This window comes from Emydura macquarii, unplaced genomic scaffold, assembly GCF_026122565.2.
Source record: "Emydura macquarii macquarii isolate MOO-44397 ecotype Brisbane River unplaced genomic scaffold, CSIRO-AGI_Emac_v2 contig_1253, whole genome shotgun sequence".
Lineage (NCBI taxonomy): Eukaryota > Metazoa > Chordata > Testudines > Chelidae > Emydura > Emydura macquarii.
Window position 1 is genome coordinate 4,869,663 of NW_027131390.1, and position 18,102 is coordinate 4,887,764.

Below are 18,102 nucleotides of genomic sequence, written 5' to 3' on the forward strand. Positions count from 1 at the left end.
ATGAGGCTGGTCCTGGCGGAGCGGAGCCTCAACCTCACTGAGCCCAGCTGGGCTGGGGGCTCCGGCAGCCCGGCCTCGGCGGCGGGGGGCCTGGGGCGCACCGGGCACAGCGTGGTGGCTGCGTGTCTGGGCATCACCCAGGTGCTGGGCTGCCTGCACGACCTGCTGGTCGAGTCCGTCCGGACCCCCGTCGGCCTGATCCTGCTGAACATCAGCCTCAGCGACCTGCTGCTCTGCGTCTTCGGGACCCCCGCCAGCCTGACCGCCAGCCTGCGCGGCCGCTGGCTCCTGGGCCGAGCCGGCTGCAGGTGGTACGGCTTCGCCAACGCCCTCTTCGGTAGGTGCGGCTGCTAGGCTCAGAGCTCGGGGAGGAAAGAGCCCGGCCGCAGCCCGCTGGGACAGTGCGCGCCGCGGTGTGGGACACGCTTCCTCTTCTAGGGTGCTGCCGGCAGCTGCAACCCTGCCGCTGAGGGGGGACAGAGGCCCGGGTTCCCTGGGGTAAGCACCCCCATGCTGCAGGCAGCCACTTTGTAAATACAGAGCAGGAATGTGCAGAACGGCAGGGAAAGCGGTGTGTGCGCCCCACCCGCGGGAAAACCGGGCCCCCAGGCCAACGACCTGGGTGTTAGGATACCATAAGGAGGTCCCCTTGTTAGCCCTGGCTTATTCTATTGTCTAGGCCAAGGTTTTCAAACAGAAGTGCCTAAATTTGGGCTCCCAAATCCATAATTAGGCCCCTACACAAAAGTTTGGCCTGATTTTTCAGAGATGCGCAGCATGCACCACTCCTGTGAAGTTCAGGACAGGAGGGAGATGCTCAGCACCTCTGTAAATCAAGCCTCTTTTAAATATGGCGGTAGGAGACTAACTTTAGGTACCTAACAGTGAAAATGTTGGCTCTAGTGTTAATGACAGAGAACAAACTTGGTTGCATGTGCTTTGGAGATGGAGAAGGTGAAGTTGAACAGGGGTGTTGCTGAGTGTGCTCTGTTTGTTGGTTTCCAAAGCAGAGTCTGGTGCTATGGATTTTAGTAAGCCATCATTGTCTAAAAAGTTTCTTGTTTAAACCCTTGCATGATGGCCCATAGTTCTGTGCACTTCTCCACAAAGAAAGCACTGTTTAGTGGCAGAGGTCTGAAACTCCATCTCCATCATCCAAACCCTCTCTTTCTTTCAGCTCATTTGTCATTTGCCCAGTAGAGTTCCTTATGAGATGAAATTGCATGTGCCAGGTCTTGCTCAAAGATTAGCTGTTTCTGGAAAGTGTAAGGACCACCCATTCAGCTGTGCCTTTTGAACTTCAAAAAAGCAGGAAGAATGCTCTTCGCTTTAACAAAAAATTCCACCATGTATCCCCCACCTTACCTGATCCCTGCAATGCTTTGCTACACACATCATCTATAAATGTTCTGAGTTTTAGGTGACCGTGGAACGGGCTGCCTTGACTACATTTATACAACTGGAGCCTATTCATCCTGCCAGTCGATGTCAGTTTGGATTATGGACACAACTGAAGGGCCAAATGGGCACTAGATTCTCCTGCCTGTAATTTCCTGTTATCACTGACTCAAAGGCCAATCACACTTACTATTATTGATATTTATTTGTATTGCATAAGTGCCTAGAGAGAAGACCAACGCATGGCTCTCACAATCCTGTGCCCTTCAGCCCCCCTTCCTCCAGGCAATCCATTTCGCCTTACCACTTACCAAGACTCGCTCACCTTTGACCTAATTCACTGGTACTTCACATTCACTCCAGCTGTTGGAAGAGTCTGCTCCCTGTCATTTTACCAAATATCAAAATCCTCTGTGCCAAAGGTATACATGAGCCACGATTCCAGGTTGAAGCTCAAAATGTGACATTTATTAATTGTGTCACTTAACGTACTACTAGAAGGTCCTACGACGATAAGAGCAGTATAAGAACCGGTGCAGAACAAAAGAGAAAAGGCACCTGATTCCAGAGCAAAGTTTGTGCTAGAATATCGAACAGAGTAAGTAGCCTGACTCTCTCCCACCACCAGGCTGCAGAAATTGCCAGGGTGGAGGTATGACCTAGAAAACTGCAGAGCTTCTCAGAAGCAACAGTTGGAATGGGTCCTGTTGAGAATCTGTCCAGAGGATTGGGAGAGAGAGAAGATACATTTGCAATTTATGAAATAAAGTGAGGCAGGCAATGAAGAACAAACAGCAGGAAACATACATTTCTTAGGGTATGTCCTGGCCTGACTCCTGAATGCAAAGAAGCATGTTTGACATGGAGTGATGAGCTGTCTTGTATGTCTAAAGTGAGATGCATCGTAGCTTGTACATGTGGTGTCTGTATAGCTATAGGAAGCACCGGGGCCATAAGAACCATGTAAGTTTGGTAATTGGAGTGGGCAGTAGAATATCCTGAAAGTGTGTGGACAGATGGTAGCTGCAGTTAATGGCGCTTGATGAAGGGAGGTAAGGGAGGATGCAGAACAGTGACTCTTAGGGCTAGAGCGGGGAGAGGTAGGAAGGTTATTTAATTTACCAAGCTGGTCAGACAAGGTGGACAGATGAGTTGTAAAAGCCTGTTTTGTGCAAATGAAATTGCCTCTTGCTGACAGTGTGTGTCAGCACTGGGGGAAGCTGTGCATGTGTAGCCAAAGGCAACCATTTTCAGCATTGCTTAGAAAGGGGCCCTGGATGGGGGAAGGAGACAGTGTTTGTGAGGGTGAACACAGCAAGACAACTTACTGGTTCACAAAGAATAACTCAAAGCCTGGATAAATAGTTAATGCAGCTTTCAGAGGTCAGCATAAGGGGATAACACAATGACCCTTCTTCTCCTTGTTGTACAGTTCTACTGCCTTCCTTCGAAGGGCTGTGACTCTTCCAAGATTCTGTTCTGCAGTCCATATACAGGCAAAACTCCTGCTGATTTCCAGCAGAATTTTACTGTTGTCAGAGCACATGCAACAGGCAAAGAGTGGATGGGAAGAGAAGTGGCAAGAGGGTGGAAATTTAAAAAAACAAATTATATACAAGCACATGTGACAACTGTCTGAGCCTCTACAGCTTGAGCTGAAGGGCCAAGAAACTTAAACAGGCCCACCCCCTGGGTGAATCGGGGATACCCAGTGAATAGAGGGTATATGTGTGTTCTGTGTCCTTTGCTGATCCGTGGCATTTCAGGCCTATTTGTTACTTTCAGGTAAACCTAAGGTTTGATACAGTTTGCTTATTCTTTAGTCACCAAACTGAATCTGAGAAGGAGGAGTGCAGAATAGCTGTGATCAGACCCCTCGCCTCTCACTTCCCACCTTCCTGCCTCTTCCCAGTCTATACAAGCTGGGTTGTGAGAGAGGCTTTACCTTCCATTTCTGTGCTGGCCACCCCCAGGCAGCTTTGCTCCCTTGTTTGTAGCTTTTATCAGGCAGAGGGCCCAATCCTGCTTTCATTGACATACCTGGCAAAGCTCTCATTGAAGTGGGTGGGGACAGGATCACCGAACAAAAGGCCCTGTAGTATAGTCAGCAGACCGTTCAATGACTCAGGCCAGGACTCTGGAAACCCAGTGTGGGGACACTGGGAGGCATTAGCCAGTCTTGGCATTAGAGAGCCAGGGAGAAGCACAGGGTGTGTCTATGCTCAGTAGCCTCATAAAAGAATTGCCTTTACACTCATGACCACAGAGTGCTAGGTCTGCTCTGTCCTACAGGCCAGCGCCCAGGAAATGCTGAGTGTCCTCCAGTCCCATTGGTTTTGGGGGGATGCTCAAACAAACAGCTTCCCCTGGGACCAAGGGTACTACTCCCACTGAAATAAATAGGAGCTGCACCTTTGGAAGGGGAGGCCCAAGCAGGAAACAATATGACCGCTCTACGCAATGTTGCCAACTCCCATGATAAACCTGCACATCTTGCAATATTTAGTGTCTTTCTTAAAGCCACAGCTCATGGAGTCATGTTATTACATGAGAATCTCAGCATTCATTTTTTAAAAAGTAGGTTTCTAGCTCTTATGGTTTCAGAGAATATCTTGAAAACGTGAATCAAAATGGCTCAAAAACCAGAAGACAAATAAAAAGAACCCAAAGTTTCTTATTTTTAACAGGCTCATGATTTTGTGGGAGCCTGATGTGGTTTTTGAAGGTTTGGGATTGGTAATACTGAGCGAGTCCCCCATCTTTGCAAAGTTCTTTGAGATCTACAGACGAAAGCACTGTGTAAAAGCCAAGGGCTGTTACATATGTGCATAGTTAATATTTTGTTAGCGCTGTGTATGCCAACAAGCACGTACGTTAGCAAAGGACTTTAATGTCTTTATGTCTCTAAGTATTTATTCAATACTTGGCCCTGCCGCAGCACAGGGGGGCTGGACTTGATGACCTCCTAATGTCCCTTCCAGCCCTATATTTTTATGAATACACAGTAATGACTCCAAAAGAGAGTACTCAGTTATCTGCTTCTTTAAAAAGTCAATGGGCTAAATTCTGCACTGACTGGAATGCAGTTGCACAGGGTATAAGACAACACAGAACTGGGCCCCTACATCTGGTGTATATTACATAATCTGTAATTAAACAAATCTGTCTAACGTGGCAGCTCCCAAACACTTTGACATAGCAATTTATTTAAACTTCTTTTAAGGAAAGAAATGCACATACACAAATCTATGGTTAAGGCTATAACATAGGCCAACAAATGCCAGAAGAGATAGAGTTCAGGCTGATAAACTATATTTAATTCACATGAGGCCTGATCTGAAACTCACTGAAGTCCACAGGACAAGTTTCTATTGACTTCAGTAGGTTTTGGATCTGGCCCTTGGTGTGGCTAGGTACTGCCGGGTCTGTGTGATAATATATACTATGCATGACATCGTCAGTGCATAGAGACCATTCTGACAGGTGTATTACAACTACCTGGCATATAGTGTAACACCTGTGGCAGTCACGAAGACTGAGGCACTGACAGCCTTATCTTTGGATCTACACCCTCTTGTTGGTTTGAATGATAGGATACTTCCCTGGACCAACGTTTTTTGTGTGCTAAAAAGAGGGGCTGGGCTACAGTCAGGGCTAAATTGAAGAGCTTAATATCAAACACATTGCCAGAGTGCTAAAATAAGAAGAATGCATTTTTAAAAATCAGATATGATTGTCAGTCTCTTATTTCAAATGGTGTCCCTTGCACATGACACACCGCCTCCTGCTGACATTTAGACTAAATCTTGGTATCGGACTCTGTAAGGACATATCCTCAGTGGGGGACAGGTGTCTGCACTGACTTCCAGGTGAGTTGTATCAGGACCTAACATAGGACAAATCAGGTACACAGCAGCTTAGAAATGATGTTAGATAATCAATCTATTCACAAATACATTTATTTTGGTTCCTCTGTTTTAGTCATGACTCAGAGCCATTAGACTGACTTTATGAATGCTTCAGGGATTTGTTATTACTAAATTTATCACGGTGTTAAACTGTTGAATAGGTTTGTGAGAAACACAGGAACTCTTCAGTAATAGTGGAAAATGCATCCCTAAAGGATTATGCAAACTGGACAAAGTGTCTCACTACATATATAGAATCCTGGTCTCTTTCTTGAAGACACTTATCTCTGGTGTCATTTAATGAGTGAATCACAGAGGCATTTTTCGCATCTTGAATTGTGGTATTGCTTTGACTTCTAGTGGTAGACAGTTATGTAAGAAATCATTTCCCCTGGCTTTTAAAATGTGCAGAGAACTAGAGACCTGATATGAATACCAGTAGTTCACACATTTCTAGCAGAACGCTCAAAAAGAGAACACAGAAATCCTCTAGGCTAGCCTGTCTTTTATCTTATGCATGTTTAATTCACTGAAAATGAAGTGTATATACAGTCTGATGTGGAGGAACTCAGATAAGCCCTTGGCAGCAATGGGGTGGGGGACTCCACTGGGAAGTTCTGTCTAAAACTGGATAGTGTATTGTGACACTAAGGAAGGACAGGCTATAAGAATGCTTATTTGTGATATCTCTTTTTATTTATTTTTGAATGTTCTGGGCATAGTGAACTACATTTTTGTTCATCTGCATGATGAGATCACCTATTTAACAGTCCTAAACTGTGCTCTGGTAACGTTTATTAAGTACTCCTATGGGATTGGCTCAGCCAATCACAACTCAGCTTTATATAGTTCTTGTCACATGAGGGCATCAGAGAGGCAGTGTGATCTGTTTGGTTAGAGTGCAAGAGGCGGCCGCAAGAGCTACCAAGACCTACTCCTGCCTGCCTTGCCACCTTGGCCAAATCTTAACCATTCTGTGTTCCCCTGTCTCTAAAGTGGGGATAATAGGGTAGATTTTCCCAGTCACAAATAGCACTTCGGTGCCTGAGTTCCATTGGCTTTCAGTGGGAAGTAGGTGCCTAAGGGTCATTTATGCCTTTGAAGTCCTCACCTTGTAGTACTTTCCTGCCCACGTCATATTGATTTGTGGGGATTAAATGATATGTGTCCACTGCTTTGAAAATGTAAAGTACTATGTAAGGATGAGTTACTAATACTATTGATTCATATATTAGCATACAATAAAATGGCTTACACAGCTGCCTAGTTAGCAGTACATTTCCAAACTGATACCATAATCTAGATGCTCTCTCCCAAAACAAAAACCTTCTACTCAGCCACATCTCAGGAAGAGTTAAAAGAGCTGCATATATAAACACCCTCGCAGCTGCTCTGTCCATCTGCAAGCTGGAATCAGCATGTCTGCATTGTTTAAGCAAGCTGGTACGGTGAAATAAGTGTAGAAAAAGAAGAAAAATGTGGACTGGGAAGTTACACAATGGCAGAGGACAGCTATCCAAGTCAGATCCACCAAGCGAAAGAAATGCTTTAATAATCCTTCAGTGCTAGCTAGTCCCTTTCAAAGCTAGCAGCTTAATAAGCCTACTTTAAGGGGGGAAATGGAATAAGCTTTTGGCTCCAAAACATTTCAGTGTGCTGTCTAATTCACAAAGAGGCTCCGGGGTGCTGGGTGCAGAAAAGCTCGCATTAGGCATTAACGCAGAGACATTTCCAGTTGCCACCAACACTGTTATGTAAATCAGGGCCTTGATGGCAGTACATGAAAGTGTCTTGCCTCTATCAGTCACCTACAGAGTGGAACTAAAAGAAAACACGAAACAAACACAATGGGCAGCTGATATAAATGGGTGGAGCTCCCTTTAAGTCAATAGACTCTGTCCTGCAAACCCATGCTGATGTGACCAGTTCCTCTGAAGTCAAGAGGACTAATTCACTGAGTATGGTTTTTCAGGACAAGATCCTAGAAAGTTATGGAAATACACTTGTAACAAATGACATCCAAATTTGGTCCTTATCCATCCATATATAACCCTATTAGGATTTGCGCCTGTACTGTCTGTACTGCCAAAGCAGTTTCCCTAGCCATTTAGCTAAAGAGATAGTTCAGGTATTGTTACCTCAAAACAGGCTCATCCTATTCCAGTAGAGGTCACTGTTTACATGGATGCTGTGCTAAATTTGGGTGTGCATGTTCTCAGCTTGTTACACACTGCGATAAGGGAAAATGGCACGGAAAAAAGGACTTCTTTTTACAAGAAAAGATGAACAAGTTAGTTGTCATGTTATTCGTATGAGTAGGAATATTAGTGACAGGATAGCTGTGCTACTGCCTACGTCAAGATGGTTACGTGACAAAATCACTGACATGTATCACATAATCCCTCAACTTCTGCAAGCCAGATCCTGAGCTGGTGCAAACCAAAATAGCTCCTGGGGAAATGGCCTTCTATTTCCTAGTTAAGGGGATTAAGGATACGTTTTTAGTTTTCTCATTGCTTGCTGGCAACTACAGTAGGCATAAGAGCTATGGTGTTTTTCAGAGTGAGCTGCAGTTCCTAGAGCAAGATCCCCCATGCGTTGCCTTTATATTTCTTATATTTTTTAAAATATCTTTTCAAAGACATCATTGACTGTACTTCAAAGAGTCTGTGCAGCCTCCCCCACCTTTCAATAAAAAATCTGTTGTACTGCATACAACACAATCTGTGTCTAGACCTGGTAGTGGGCCAATGAAGGCTTCCAGTTATGTGCAAGCAGGGTACATATCTGTGCTTACAAACTTGCCTTTGAGTACAGTCTTGTTTCAAGGCTGTTTTGTATTTCGGGCCAAATGATGGTCCTATTGAAGTCCACGGCAAAAGCTCACATCACTGAAGTCAATGGCACTGTTCACACACTTGAAATTATACCTGCTTAAAAGTCCCATATTGAATTTAGGACAGAAATAACCCACACTCCTGAGTTTTATAAACCAGTGCTTTATTTTAGCAGGTTTCTAGGTTTAATATGACAACGGTTCAAAAGAGGGAACGCCCTATACTTTTTATGGTGGTATCCATGGTTACGTGCTACCTCCTCTGCTGGATGCCATATGGGATAGTATCTTTGATTGCAACATTCGGCAAGCCAGGAATAATCACTCCAACAGGAAGCATTGCCCCATCCATTTTGGCAAAGACTAGCACATTTGTTAACCCAGTTCTCTATGTGCTCTTGAACAAACAGGTAAGAATTTCATTTTGTTTGTCTTTACTCTGGAATTGCTCCTTCAACTTAGATTTGTGATCAGTAAATGCTATTAAAATATATGTCACAACTTTGTGTGGCAACCTGCCTGAAATGAGTTGGGGTGTCTCAGTCCCTTTCTAGTGGATGGTCGCAAAACTCAGCCTCACAGCTGGGCTCCCTTTGAAGGGCGTCTCAGCCAAAATGGCAAAAGTTGAGCAGATATGTAGTGTGTCTTCTCACTCTGGAGGTGATCATTGGGAGATAGGGCAATGGCTCTAAGCCACCATTTTGATTTCTGGATTCTGGGGATGCTCTGCATTGGGCTAGTTCTCAGGCACAAGCAATAGCAGCCTGAAAATGGATTGAACATGCATTGGCTGCCAATGACCATAAAAGGCCATTATGTTATCTGGGGATTTTAAAATTTTTTCCCCCCAGGTTTGTCTTTTATTTATATACAAACATTCTGTAAAACACCAACAGTTTGCTTTTCTGAGAATGGAAGAATGCACTCCTGATACCAAACAAAGCTGACACCTGAACCAGAAGTCAGAAATCAACCATGAAGGAGTTAATTTTAAGACTTCCAGTTGGTTTAAAATGTTTACTTAAATACCCTTGCACTGGAGCATTTTAAAATCAGGGTCACGCTTTGGGCTGCATTTCTCTAACCACTCTGCTTAAAGAACAAAATCAACCATTTCACATTCGTGACCCAGAAATCCCGGCCAGCCCTGTGGAGGGGCAGCCCCACAGTGCATACATCTAACCCTGTTTAATGATTACAAAGGCACATGGGGAGACCCAGCCAGAGAAAGGGAATGTGTAGAACCTGCTACAGTAGTCCTTACTCTGCTCAAAGATAACCCTTTGTTGGGGCAAATCGTTGGTGGCCATCTGAGCCACATTTAGGGCAAGTAGTTGCTGACAGATCAGGACAAACCTGCCTAAACTCACTACACAACATGGCAACATGGCCCCACATCCCTTCAGAATAGACTATGCACAAATAAAAGCAGGAGAAAGGGCAGCTGAGAAAAGCAATGCAAGGTGAATGCTGAGAGATTGGCATTGCTTGCAACATCATTCTCAGGCTCCTTTGCACAGCCAATTCCTTCCCAGCAATGACATAAGCTTGAGTAGTGATGATGCATTGCATATAATCTCCATCATGCTAAAAATCGGTGTTGCAGAGATATATATAGAGAGGTGATTCTCTGTGGAGCTCGATGGAGTGACTCAGATGAGCAGAACAAGGAAAATGTTGCACAAAGAGCAAGCAGAAGAAAATACTTAAAAAACGGAACTTAAAAGTGGTAATACAGCAAGTAACTGAGTGGGGGGAATGATAAAGCAGACTCCACTCTTCTGATCAGCACCACAGCTTTCCTTAAACAGAACATACACAAATGAAAAAGACAAGTTTCACAGATGGTTCTTGGAGACTAAACAGGAGGAAATGTCTAGAAGCTCCTTTTGGTATCATTTCATTTACCGGCAGGTTAGTCTCACATGCTAGCATGCACTCTCAGTAAAACTTCCAGCAGTTTACAGTGGTTTTTGATATTTTTTGTAGTAGTGTCCACAATGTGCTAGGTGCTGTCCAAACTTATAGGTAGGGCCAGCCCATGTCCTGAAGAGTTTGCTATCTAAGGAAAGGCAATTTGCTTTATAATAATTATAATTTGCAATAATAATTGGCATTATTTTCCCTTGAGATCCCAGTGCTCCTACACAGAGATATATCAACACCCTAATTATAGTGAGGGAGGGGTGGAAGAATGCACCGTATTGAGAACTGTCCAGAGTAAATTAGAGGTTAAAACCAACAAGAAGATTCAAATTGAGTTTCATAAAATGAAGTGTCTCAATAATCTGAAGAAAGGAGAGAATGGAAGAATCATAAGGCTAGGGATGGGGATAAAGGAGGAATGTAGTGGGCTGTTGGGGAACAGCCAGGAGAGAGGTAGAAGGGAGCAATTCCATGAGAACATTGAAAGCCATGGGGGTGTTGCTGAATGTTCAGTGACACTGAAAGTGATAAAGGCTGGCGGTGATAGATTTGTAACTTGTGCTTCTCTGCAACAGTGTCATTTCCCAGCCTTAGCTCTTCTTGTCCTTACACCCATGTTCTCTTTCATACAAGGCTTTCTTTAGGCACCTTCTTTGATTATATTAACGTTAAGGGCTAACCAAATTCTGAGTGACATCCTGACTCGTAGCTTAAATTTCAGTGTTAAGGATGAGGTTCTATTTCGTTTGGCTGAATAGCAATGCCCTGCCTACACTGGGAAAACGAGCTGTTCTTAAAAATGTTTTGGAGACCATGGTTTGAATACTAGTGTGGACGGGGCTTGACAGCTTTTGAAGTGTGTTAGCTGGTCCTGGGCTGCTCTGAGGGTCTAATATTAGTCTAGACAGAGCCTACAGATTCTCCTGCCACACTCTGCTTGTGCAGAAGACATCGGGATTTTACTCCTCACTTGTGACCTGCCCATCTATTGCTGTGGTGGTGAAGAGAAGCGTAAATATAATTTCAGTGTAAGTACTGTGGGAGAGGGAGAGCTCTGTTTGAACTGAAATGTTTCAACAGCAAGGGGTTTGAGAACAGAGAGTTTCACAATCTAAAAAGCATCAGTGGGTCACAGTTCCTGCATTATTATTAAGGACTGCAGTTTAACATTTGGACCTGTACAATAAACGTCTACCCATTAGGTGAACTCACAGGCTGCTATTGCCAGAAATAAAATGTATGCCAACATTTTTATAATTAAAATGGTTTCTAAGAGCAGCATTTTTGTTTCCAGCAGAAACAAGCTCTCAGAAGAATGAACTTGCTTGGGACTAGATGAAGAAGAGCATGTAACTGGCTGCCTTTGTGGGTCACGATAGTTTTAAATGGGTGAGCACTGTTGTGAATGTATTTTCAGTTCTGGTGATGATTTCACCCTGCTATGTTTACACACGCACGCACGCACACATGCACACACGCATGCACGAAGAGTCCAGGCCCAAAGACACTGAAGACCCCTCAAACCTCTCCCTCCTCCATTCTGTCAGCTCCCATTTCCTGGCTGATGAAGGAGAAGGTCCCCGGTGGTTTAGGAATCCCACAAAGTCCTTCCACACACAGCCATGGCTGTCATCTAGGAATCATTTCATTCCATACAACCACACTGGAAACCCTCCACATTTTGTTTTAGTTAGTAAAGGGAGATTTGAGCATTACAGAAAATCAGTTTAAGTCCCCTAGGCTACTGGCAGATCCTTACGTCAAAACACAGACTCAATGCAATACATAGTTGTCTGCTTCAGTGAACAGGTTTGCACTCCATGGGTATCTACTGACTGTGAGCTCAGTACATTTGGGGAATGATGTAAAATCTGGATCATTCCAAAGTTCTGGTCAGGAAGTCAGAGCAGACATTTTTCTGAAAGCTGCATTTCTAAACATATTACTTGTTAGCAAATGGGGTGTGATTCTTCAGAGCTACTGAAGACTGATGGAGGTCATTCACAATGATTAAATATTGTAAGTTATGGCACCTGACTTTGCTAATGTAAGAGCTAATGCATTGCCAAGGAGTCGTGTGCCCTGGACTTTCTTCCTTCCCAAATGACTGATGCTGCAGGTTATGCTGTCCAGCATGCTTCCTTTAAAATGTCTCCTCAGGTGGAAGTCCAATGCATTGGCTTGTGCTCTTTAGCCCCAGGTTGGTTTTCCCTGCTATTTGGATTACAGCTAGATGGGTGCTAAATACTTTAGTGTGTGAAGCACTTGGTACACTTTGCTATATTTATAATAAATAATAATCATCATCATCATCTACCTGAGTATTTGGTGCCTGCAGGTCTGTCATCCTAAACCATAATATCTGGAAACAATTAATACTATTAAAACAATGCACTGAGTATAGTATAATACTAGCACTTTGAAAAGGAACTCCAACTACCTTACAAACACTGATGAATTAAGCCCCCCAGTATCCCTGTGAGGAATGCAAGCAGCATTATCCCCATGTTACAGATGAGGAAATTGAGGTCAAGTGACTTATCCAAGGTGATGCGAGAAAACTGTGGCATAGACAGTAAGAGACCCCCAAATGTCCTGACTCCCAATCCTGTCTGTTAATGATTCAGACCTTGTTGCCTCTCTAGGCACTGCAGGGATTCAGCTAAAACACTGAACTCTGCCTCTAAATGAGTGGGTATCTGCAGATTCAAAGGTACTCATATGGGAGTATCAGACATAAACAAGGCTAACCAGGATTCTTTTACCCCAATCTCTCGTTGTACCAATGTAATGTGCTTTGTTTGAACTTATAAGGCTAGACTGTGACCGTGCAGTGGAGTGGGAGAGCAATTACACCCCTTGTATCCCTACACTGGTTGCCAGACACTGGGTCCCAATGCACAGAAGGAAGTGGGGCTGCATACCTGCTAGCTCCCTTCCCAGAGTCCATGGGAGAGGTAGACATAGGCATAACCTTGTCTCTACCCTCTCTAATCAGCTGAGCGAGTCCACAGGGGCAGGAATTCCTGCTGGTACAAGTCAAGAGTCAGCTACTACCTCCTGGGAGCAAGGAAGAACTGAGATTCTGCAGCCAACCAGGCTATGGGTGGATAGACATACTGGTTGAAATGAGAGTTCAGCCTACCAGCTAGAGTAGTCAGGGTCCAGGAACAAGCAGAGAGCCAGTACCAGAAGGACAGAAGCTAAATGCCAGACCCAGAGGGTAAACCTGAGTTGTACACCAGAGGCAGAGCCAAGGATCAAAGTCCACCAGAGGGGAGCAGAGCAAGACCAAGAGCGGGTAAGATGAGGGCTGGAACGCAGTAGTAGCAAAGAGAGGAAGCAGGGCAAGCACAACTGCAAGCCTGATATGCATAGAGCACGCACTGATGTGCTACAAGAGCCAGGCTTATCTCAGGGCTGCTAAACCAGCAGCCAGTCAGGTACTGTCACTTCTCTGTCAATTCCAAGGTAGTGCAGCTGGGCTCGTTGGTTGCCTCGCAGCAAAGTTAGTCAGGGAGCAGGCCATTCTGCCCTCCCGACTCTGATCACAATTCCTGGCAGTGCTATTCCTAGGGTGGTGCCTCAAGTGACAATCTAGCCTATAGTCAACAGGGAAGGGAAGGGCCTTGACATGCCCTGGAAGTTCCCATCGCTCTTTTTGTTTGAGTAGTACATACATGGGAGCAATTTCAGGATGCATTTGGGGCGTTACATTGCCATCTATTGATAGCACAAAGGATTTTTAAGCATCATTCTCAGGATGCTTGCAAGTTAAACTGGACAGAGAATTGGGTGAGGCTTAAAGGTGGCTTGGAGATACCTTTCCTTCCTCCTTCCTAGACCAGGATTGAACCCAGGAACTATTGATGAAGGTTTGGATATTGAACACCCCAATGTTCAGAGCTGACCCTGAGGGTTGGTTTGGACCCACTGCTATTCTTCTGTTTGAATTCTCCAAGGCACTAGCAGGGATGTTTCCTTTTGGTCTGAGTGCTTTAAAATATTTTAAAAACGTTTAAAGGGAAAATTGGAAAAATCCCATCTGTTCCCAATACCAGCTATTGCCCCAGGAAGCCCATCTGTGTGCAGAGTGTTTGCCAGTCCGGCTAAGTGTAGCTTTATTCTCAACACATTCTTACACTTCATACTAAGGATCACAAATTAGACTATGCTGCTTTTTACTTGCCACCTGCCAAAACCCAGTGCCCTTCATTCTTCTCAGTGCTAATAACTAAGGGATGTTCAGAACAGCATGGACAGAGGCTCATGTGGTGATGACAGGTGCTGTGTGTCTGCATGGCAGGCTTGCTTGCCCTACTGCTTTAGACTTCTGTACCTGACATCTGGCTATCAGCTGCCACCCGCTACATCAGATTAGCCAGAAATAAACTGAGCACTTGTCACAGTTCAATTCATCACCTATTGCAACATGGCAGTGAGATGGAAGTTGGGAGTTACAGGGCAAAATTGAACATGCTTTAGGCTGATTCTCCTCTTGCGTACACTATTTGGCTCCATTTACTACAATACAATCACTCCAGACTAATACTGTCATAGTGTTGAGGACAATCAGCTCCTTTGTGGAGGGTTTGTGCCGGTCAGCACAACGATCATATCCAGTTTGAGCAGAGTACATGGCCCCTCTTCTCCCAACGTCACTTTCACCCCACTTGTTAAATACTAATGTATACTGACCTCTTTGGTTTTAGTTCAGTTTGGATGGGTTTGTCTGTGGTGGGTTTTTTTCTTCAGCAAATGGCCAGTTCTTGTTGCTGTCATCTCTGTATGTGTCAAATATGTAATAGTTCGACCAAAGCCTGCAGCGTTTCCTAGACTATGAGGCTTGAGTGAAAAGAGGGATGAGGTTCTTTTGAAAGGAGATCTTCAGCCCTTGCATCAGAGTCAGAAGCCCAGTGAATGGAATGCATTAGGATCTGTTCAATCCTATGTTTACGAAGAGTTCCTCTTGATCCTAAAAACAAGCAACTCATATTTTCTCCTTGTGCTTCATGCGGAGCTGAGCTGTAACTTGATAGTGAAGTTCGAACAGAAGATCAATCAAAATAAAGGGAAATCCATCCTTAAAGCTGTATATCTATGAGCAAAGTTGAAAAATCCTAGCAGGGAGGTAGGGATTGTCTTGGGGCCTGCATCTGGTTTTCCATCATGTTGAGTGGAGTACTTACTCCTGCACAGCGACTCTTCCCTTTCCTTTTATAGCCAGCTGCATTACTCCATTGCTTCCTGTGCCCTGGGGGGTGCTGCTTGTGAAACAGTCACGTTTTGTCGGCTGATTTGAGCAGCAAAGCTGTAATTAAAAAGTGGATGGCCCTCATGTTGGCTGATACTGGGGATTAAACTGGGGACTTCTGGAGCTAAAATCATGGGACTTTACAGCTTGAGTTAAAAAGCCAGGCTATGTAAATGGGAACTGTAACACAGTTGTGTTCTCTGTGGCTGGCCCATGGAGTGGGACCTGTAATAGACACTGACAAGTAGGTTGCATTAACAGGCTTCTCAGCCAGTTCCTCAGATTTATTATGCACAGGGTGAAGTGCAGAGAGCTATTATTAAAATGAAGTTTATTCCTCCTCTCTCAGGTTTGTCTGAGTTGGCCTTCAAGGGGCTGCTTGAGACTGTTTTTGGCATATGCTCTCCTGAATTACAGTTTTTCTGTTTTTCTACTTTAGTTCTACAGGTGTTTCGTCACTTTAATAAAGTGTGGACCCTTCCCTCAGCATACTGAAACTATTCTCAATTCAAAAGAGAACCAAAACTTTGAGAGAGCTGGCAGGGTGATCGAGATTCCTCTGTCTCAAATGCCAGCTGATGAAAAGCAGAACAAAAATGACACTGAATGCTCTTCAAAAAACCAAAAGACTCTTGTGGTTCATTACACAATCTAGATCAATAAGCTGCTTTTAAAACCCTCCATCCAACCTCCATGTTGGCCCATCAAAGAATGTCCAACTCCCAACAGAAATGAACATTAGGGCTCATATGGAATACGGACTCTGACTGCTCAACCATGTTAAGTTTATGTCTGCCAAGAAAAATAAGATGCAACAAAGATCTCTCTTGCAGATTATCAGCTAGAAGCCTTTCACACTTCTGCATGCACGTCCTAAACCCTGCTCATTTAAGAATACCACAGGTATGCAAGCTCCTGGAATAGACTTCAGCTTTGCCAATAAGACAAACTTCTACCTAGAAACAGCAGCAAAAAGTTTGTAATCCTCTTAATTCAGAAGCAATGGTTGGTCTATAATGTTTTTTTCTATATCATTTCTGGAATGGTAGCTGGCCTGTTATTGGTATCAGAAGCGCTGATTCACTAGCACTGAAATCATCTTTCCTGGAAATGCCTTTTCTAGGCCAGTGACACTGCTGCATGGAGAACCGAGAGCAATCCAAGTATTATCTATGGTACCTAGTCACAGATCGAGAAACAGGCTCCTAAAATCCCTTTCTATCTTTATTTCTAGTATTTTGTCTCTATTCTATTGCTCTATTCTATAGCAGCTTTTTGTTTATGAACAGGTGCAAAACTGCTAGCTGCCAAGGCTTGAAATACTCACATGGGGAGCTGTACAGGTACTGGCAGATCAGCCCCTTAAATTCTTAGTGTCAATGCGGAAATGCAAATTGTTTTTTAAGTAAAATGACTGTGACTCACACTATACCAGTTGCTTATTTGAACCATTCAGCTGTGTGTGTTAGAGGTTCAAAAGCGGTCAGATGCTGTTTTGTTGGTTTAATGTTTTAATCCTCCTTTGCCAATCAAGAAACATGCTGATCTGAAGTCTGCCTGATAAGGCCTGTGTTATGATCAGCTACTCTGACCTCCTGCATAATGGTCCCTTCTGGCCTTAAAATCTAGGAAACAGTAAAGAATGGTTTGTCTGGCATTATTCACGGAGCTTAACAAGGGTGTGCTTATAGGACAGTACCTGCCCTAAGGAACTAACCATCTCTGGCTCTCTATGCTAGGTCTTTTTGCTAACATTTCCCTCCATTGCTCCCAGCTGCACATTTCCACAGGTGTAGCAATGGTGAGAGTGCTAGAGAAGACAATGCAGCTGGTGGCATTTAAAGCATTGTGTCATGTAGCTCTGTGGCCATCTGGAGTCTGCATTAGGGTTGCAATAGCTGGAGCTGAACCGGCAGTAGAAGTGATGGGGAAATTTGAGCAAAGGCTTCTTGGTGTAGACACTCGCTAAAAGCCAAAGCTACACCGCCCTCCTGTCAAACCTGGTTATGTCTATTTTTGGAGGTGGGTGCTGTAAAGCATGTTCCAACTCAAGAATAGGGTGAACATCAGCAGAAAAGTTTCACTCGTCATTCCACATAAGCTTAAAATTGCCATTGTTTCCTACCCATTTAGTTTGGTTTGGGAGAAGTGCTAAATAACTTACTGTCCCACCGTTGATCCCGCTCCCACTAACTGTGGGTGTTAGCTACAGTAGAGGGTCTATTCCAGCTGATATCAGGGCTGCCTTTAGAACCTCAAAGGTCATATCAAGTCCCAGATGCTCACAATTCAGGTAAAAGATTTTCCCGCCCCACGTGTAACGTTGTCCTTCCATCTCCCCCATTCTTGTCTGTGAATGAGGTGCAATCTTGCCTAGCTGGGCTTCTCGCCTCCTGCCCTCTGTTAGAGCCTAGGGTCCCCTCCACCCATCCCACTCCATGTTCCCTCCCTGTAGAGCAGGCTTCCAGCCATCCCTCCCCAGCATCATGGATGTGCAGCCATGCCTCCAGCCACGTAGTCTGTACACCAAGGCACAGCAGTGGGTGCCCCCCCCCTTTGTCTGCCCCGAGCTCTCTCACCTTGGAACAAACACAGGGCCAGCATTGTACTAGTTCTATCCCCAGTGTGGATATTTATTCATTTATAAACCAGACTGACCCTAGCACACCAAGCCCCGACAGCGACATGATTTCTTACCCCTCAGGACAGCGCATAGGCACTGCAGTTGCTAAGAGCAGGCAGCTCATGGCTTTTTCCCTGAGCCAGCTGCTGCAGTTAAC

At 44.5% G+C, this 18,102-nt stretch overlaps 1 protein-coding gene across 1 annotated transcript; it reads left to right on the forward strand.

Moving 5' to 3' along the window:
- On the forward strand, positions 1-15,998 carry LOC137153856 (pinopsin-like). Its single transcript, XM_067549672.1, has 4 exons — positions 1-337; positions 6,029-6,093; positions 8,319-8,552; positions 15,762-15,998. The coding sequence occupies exons 1-4, from the start codon at positions 1-3 to the stop codon at positions 15,975-15,977; spliced, it is 852 nt and encodes a 283-aa protein (XP_067405773.1). The 3' UTR covers positions 15,978-15,998.
- The last annotated feature ends 2,104 nt before the right edge of the window (positions 15,999-18,102 follow it).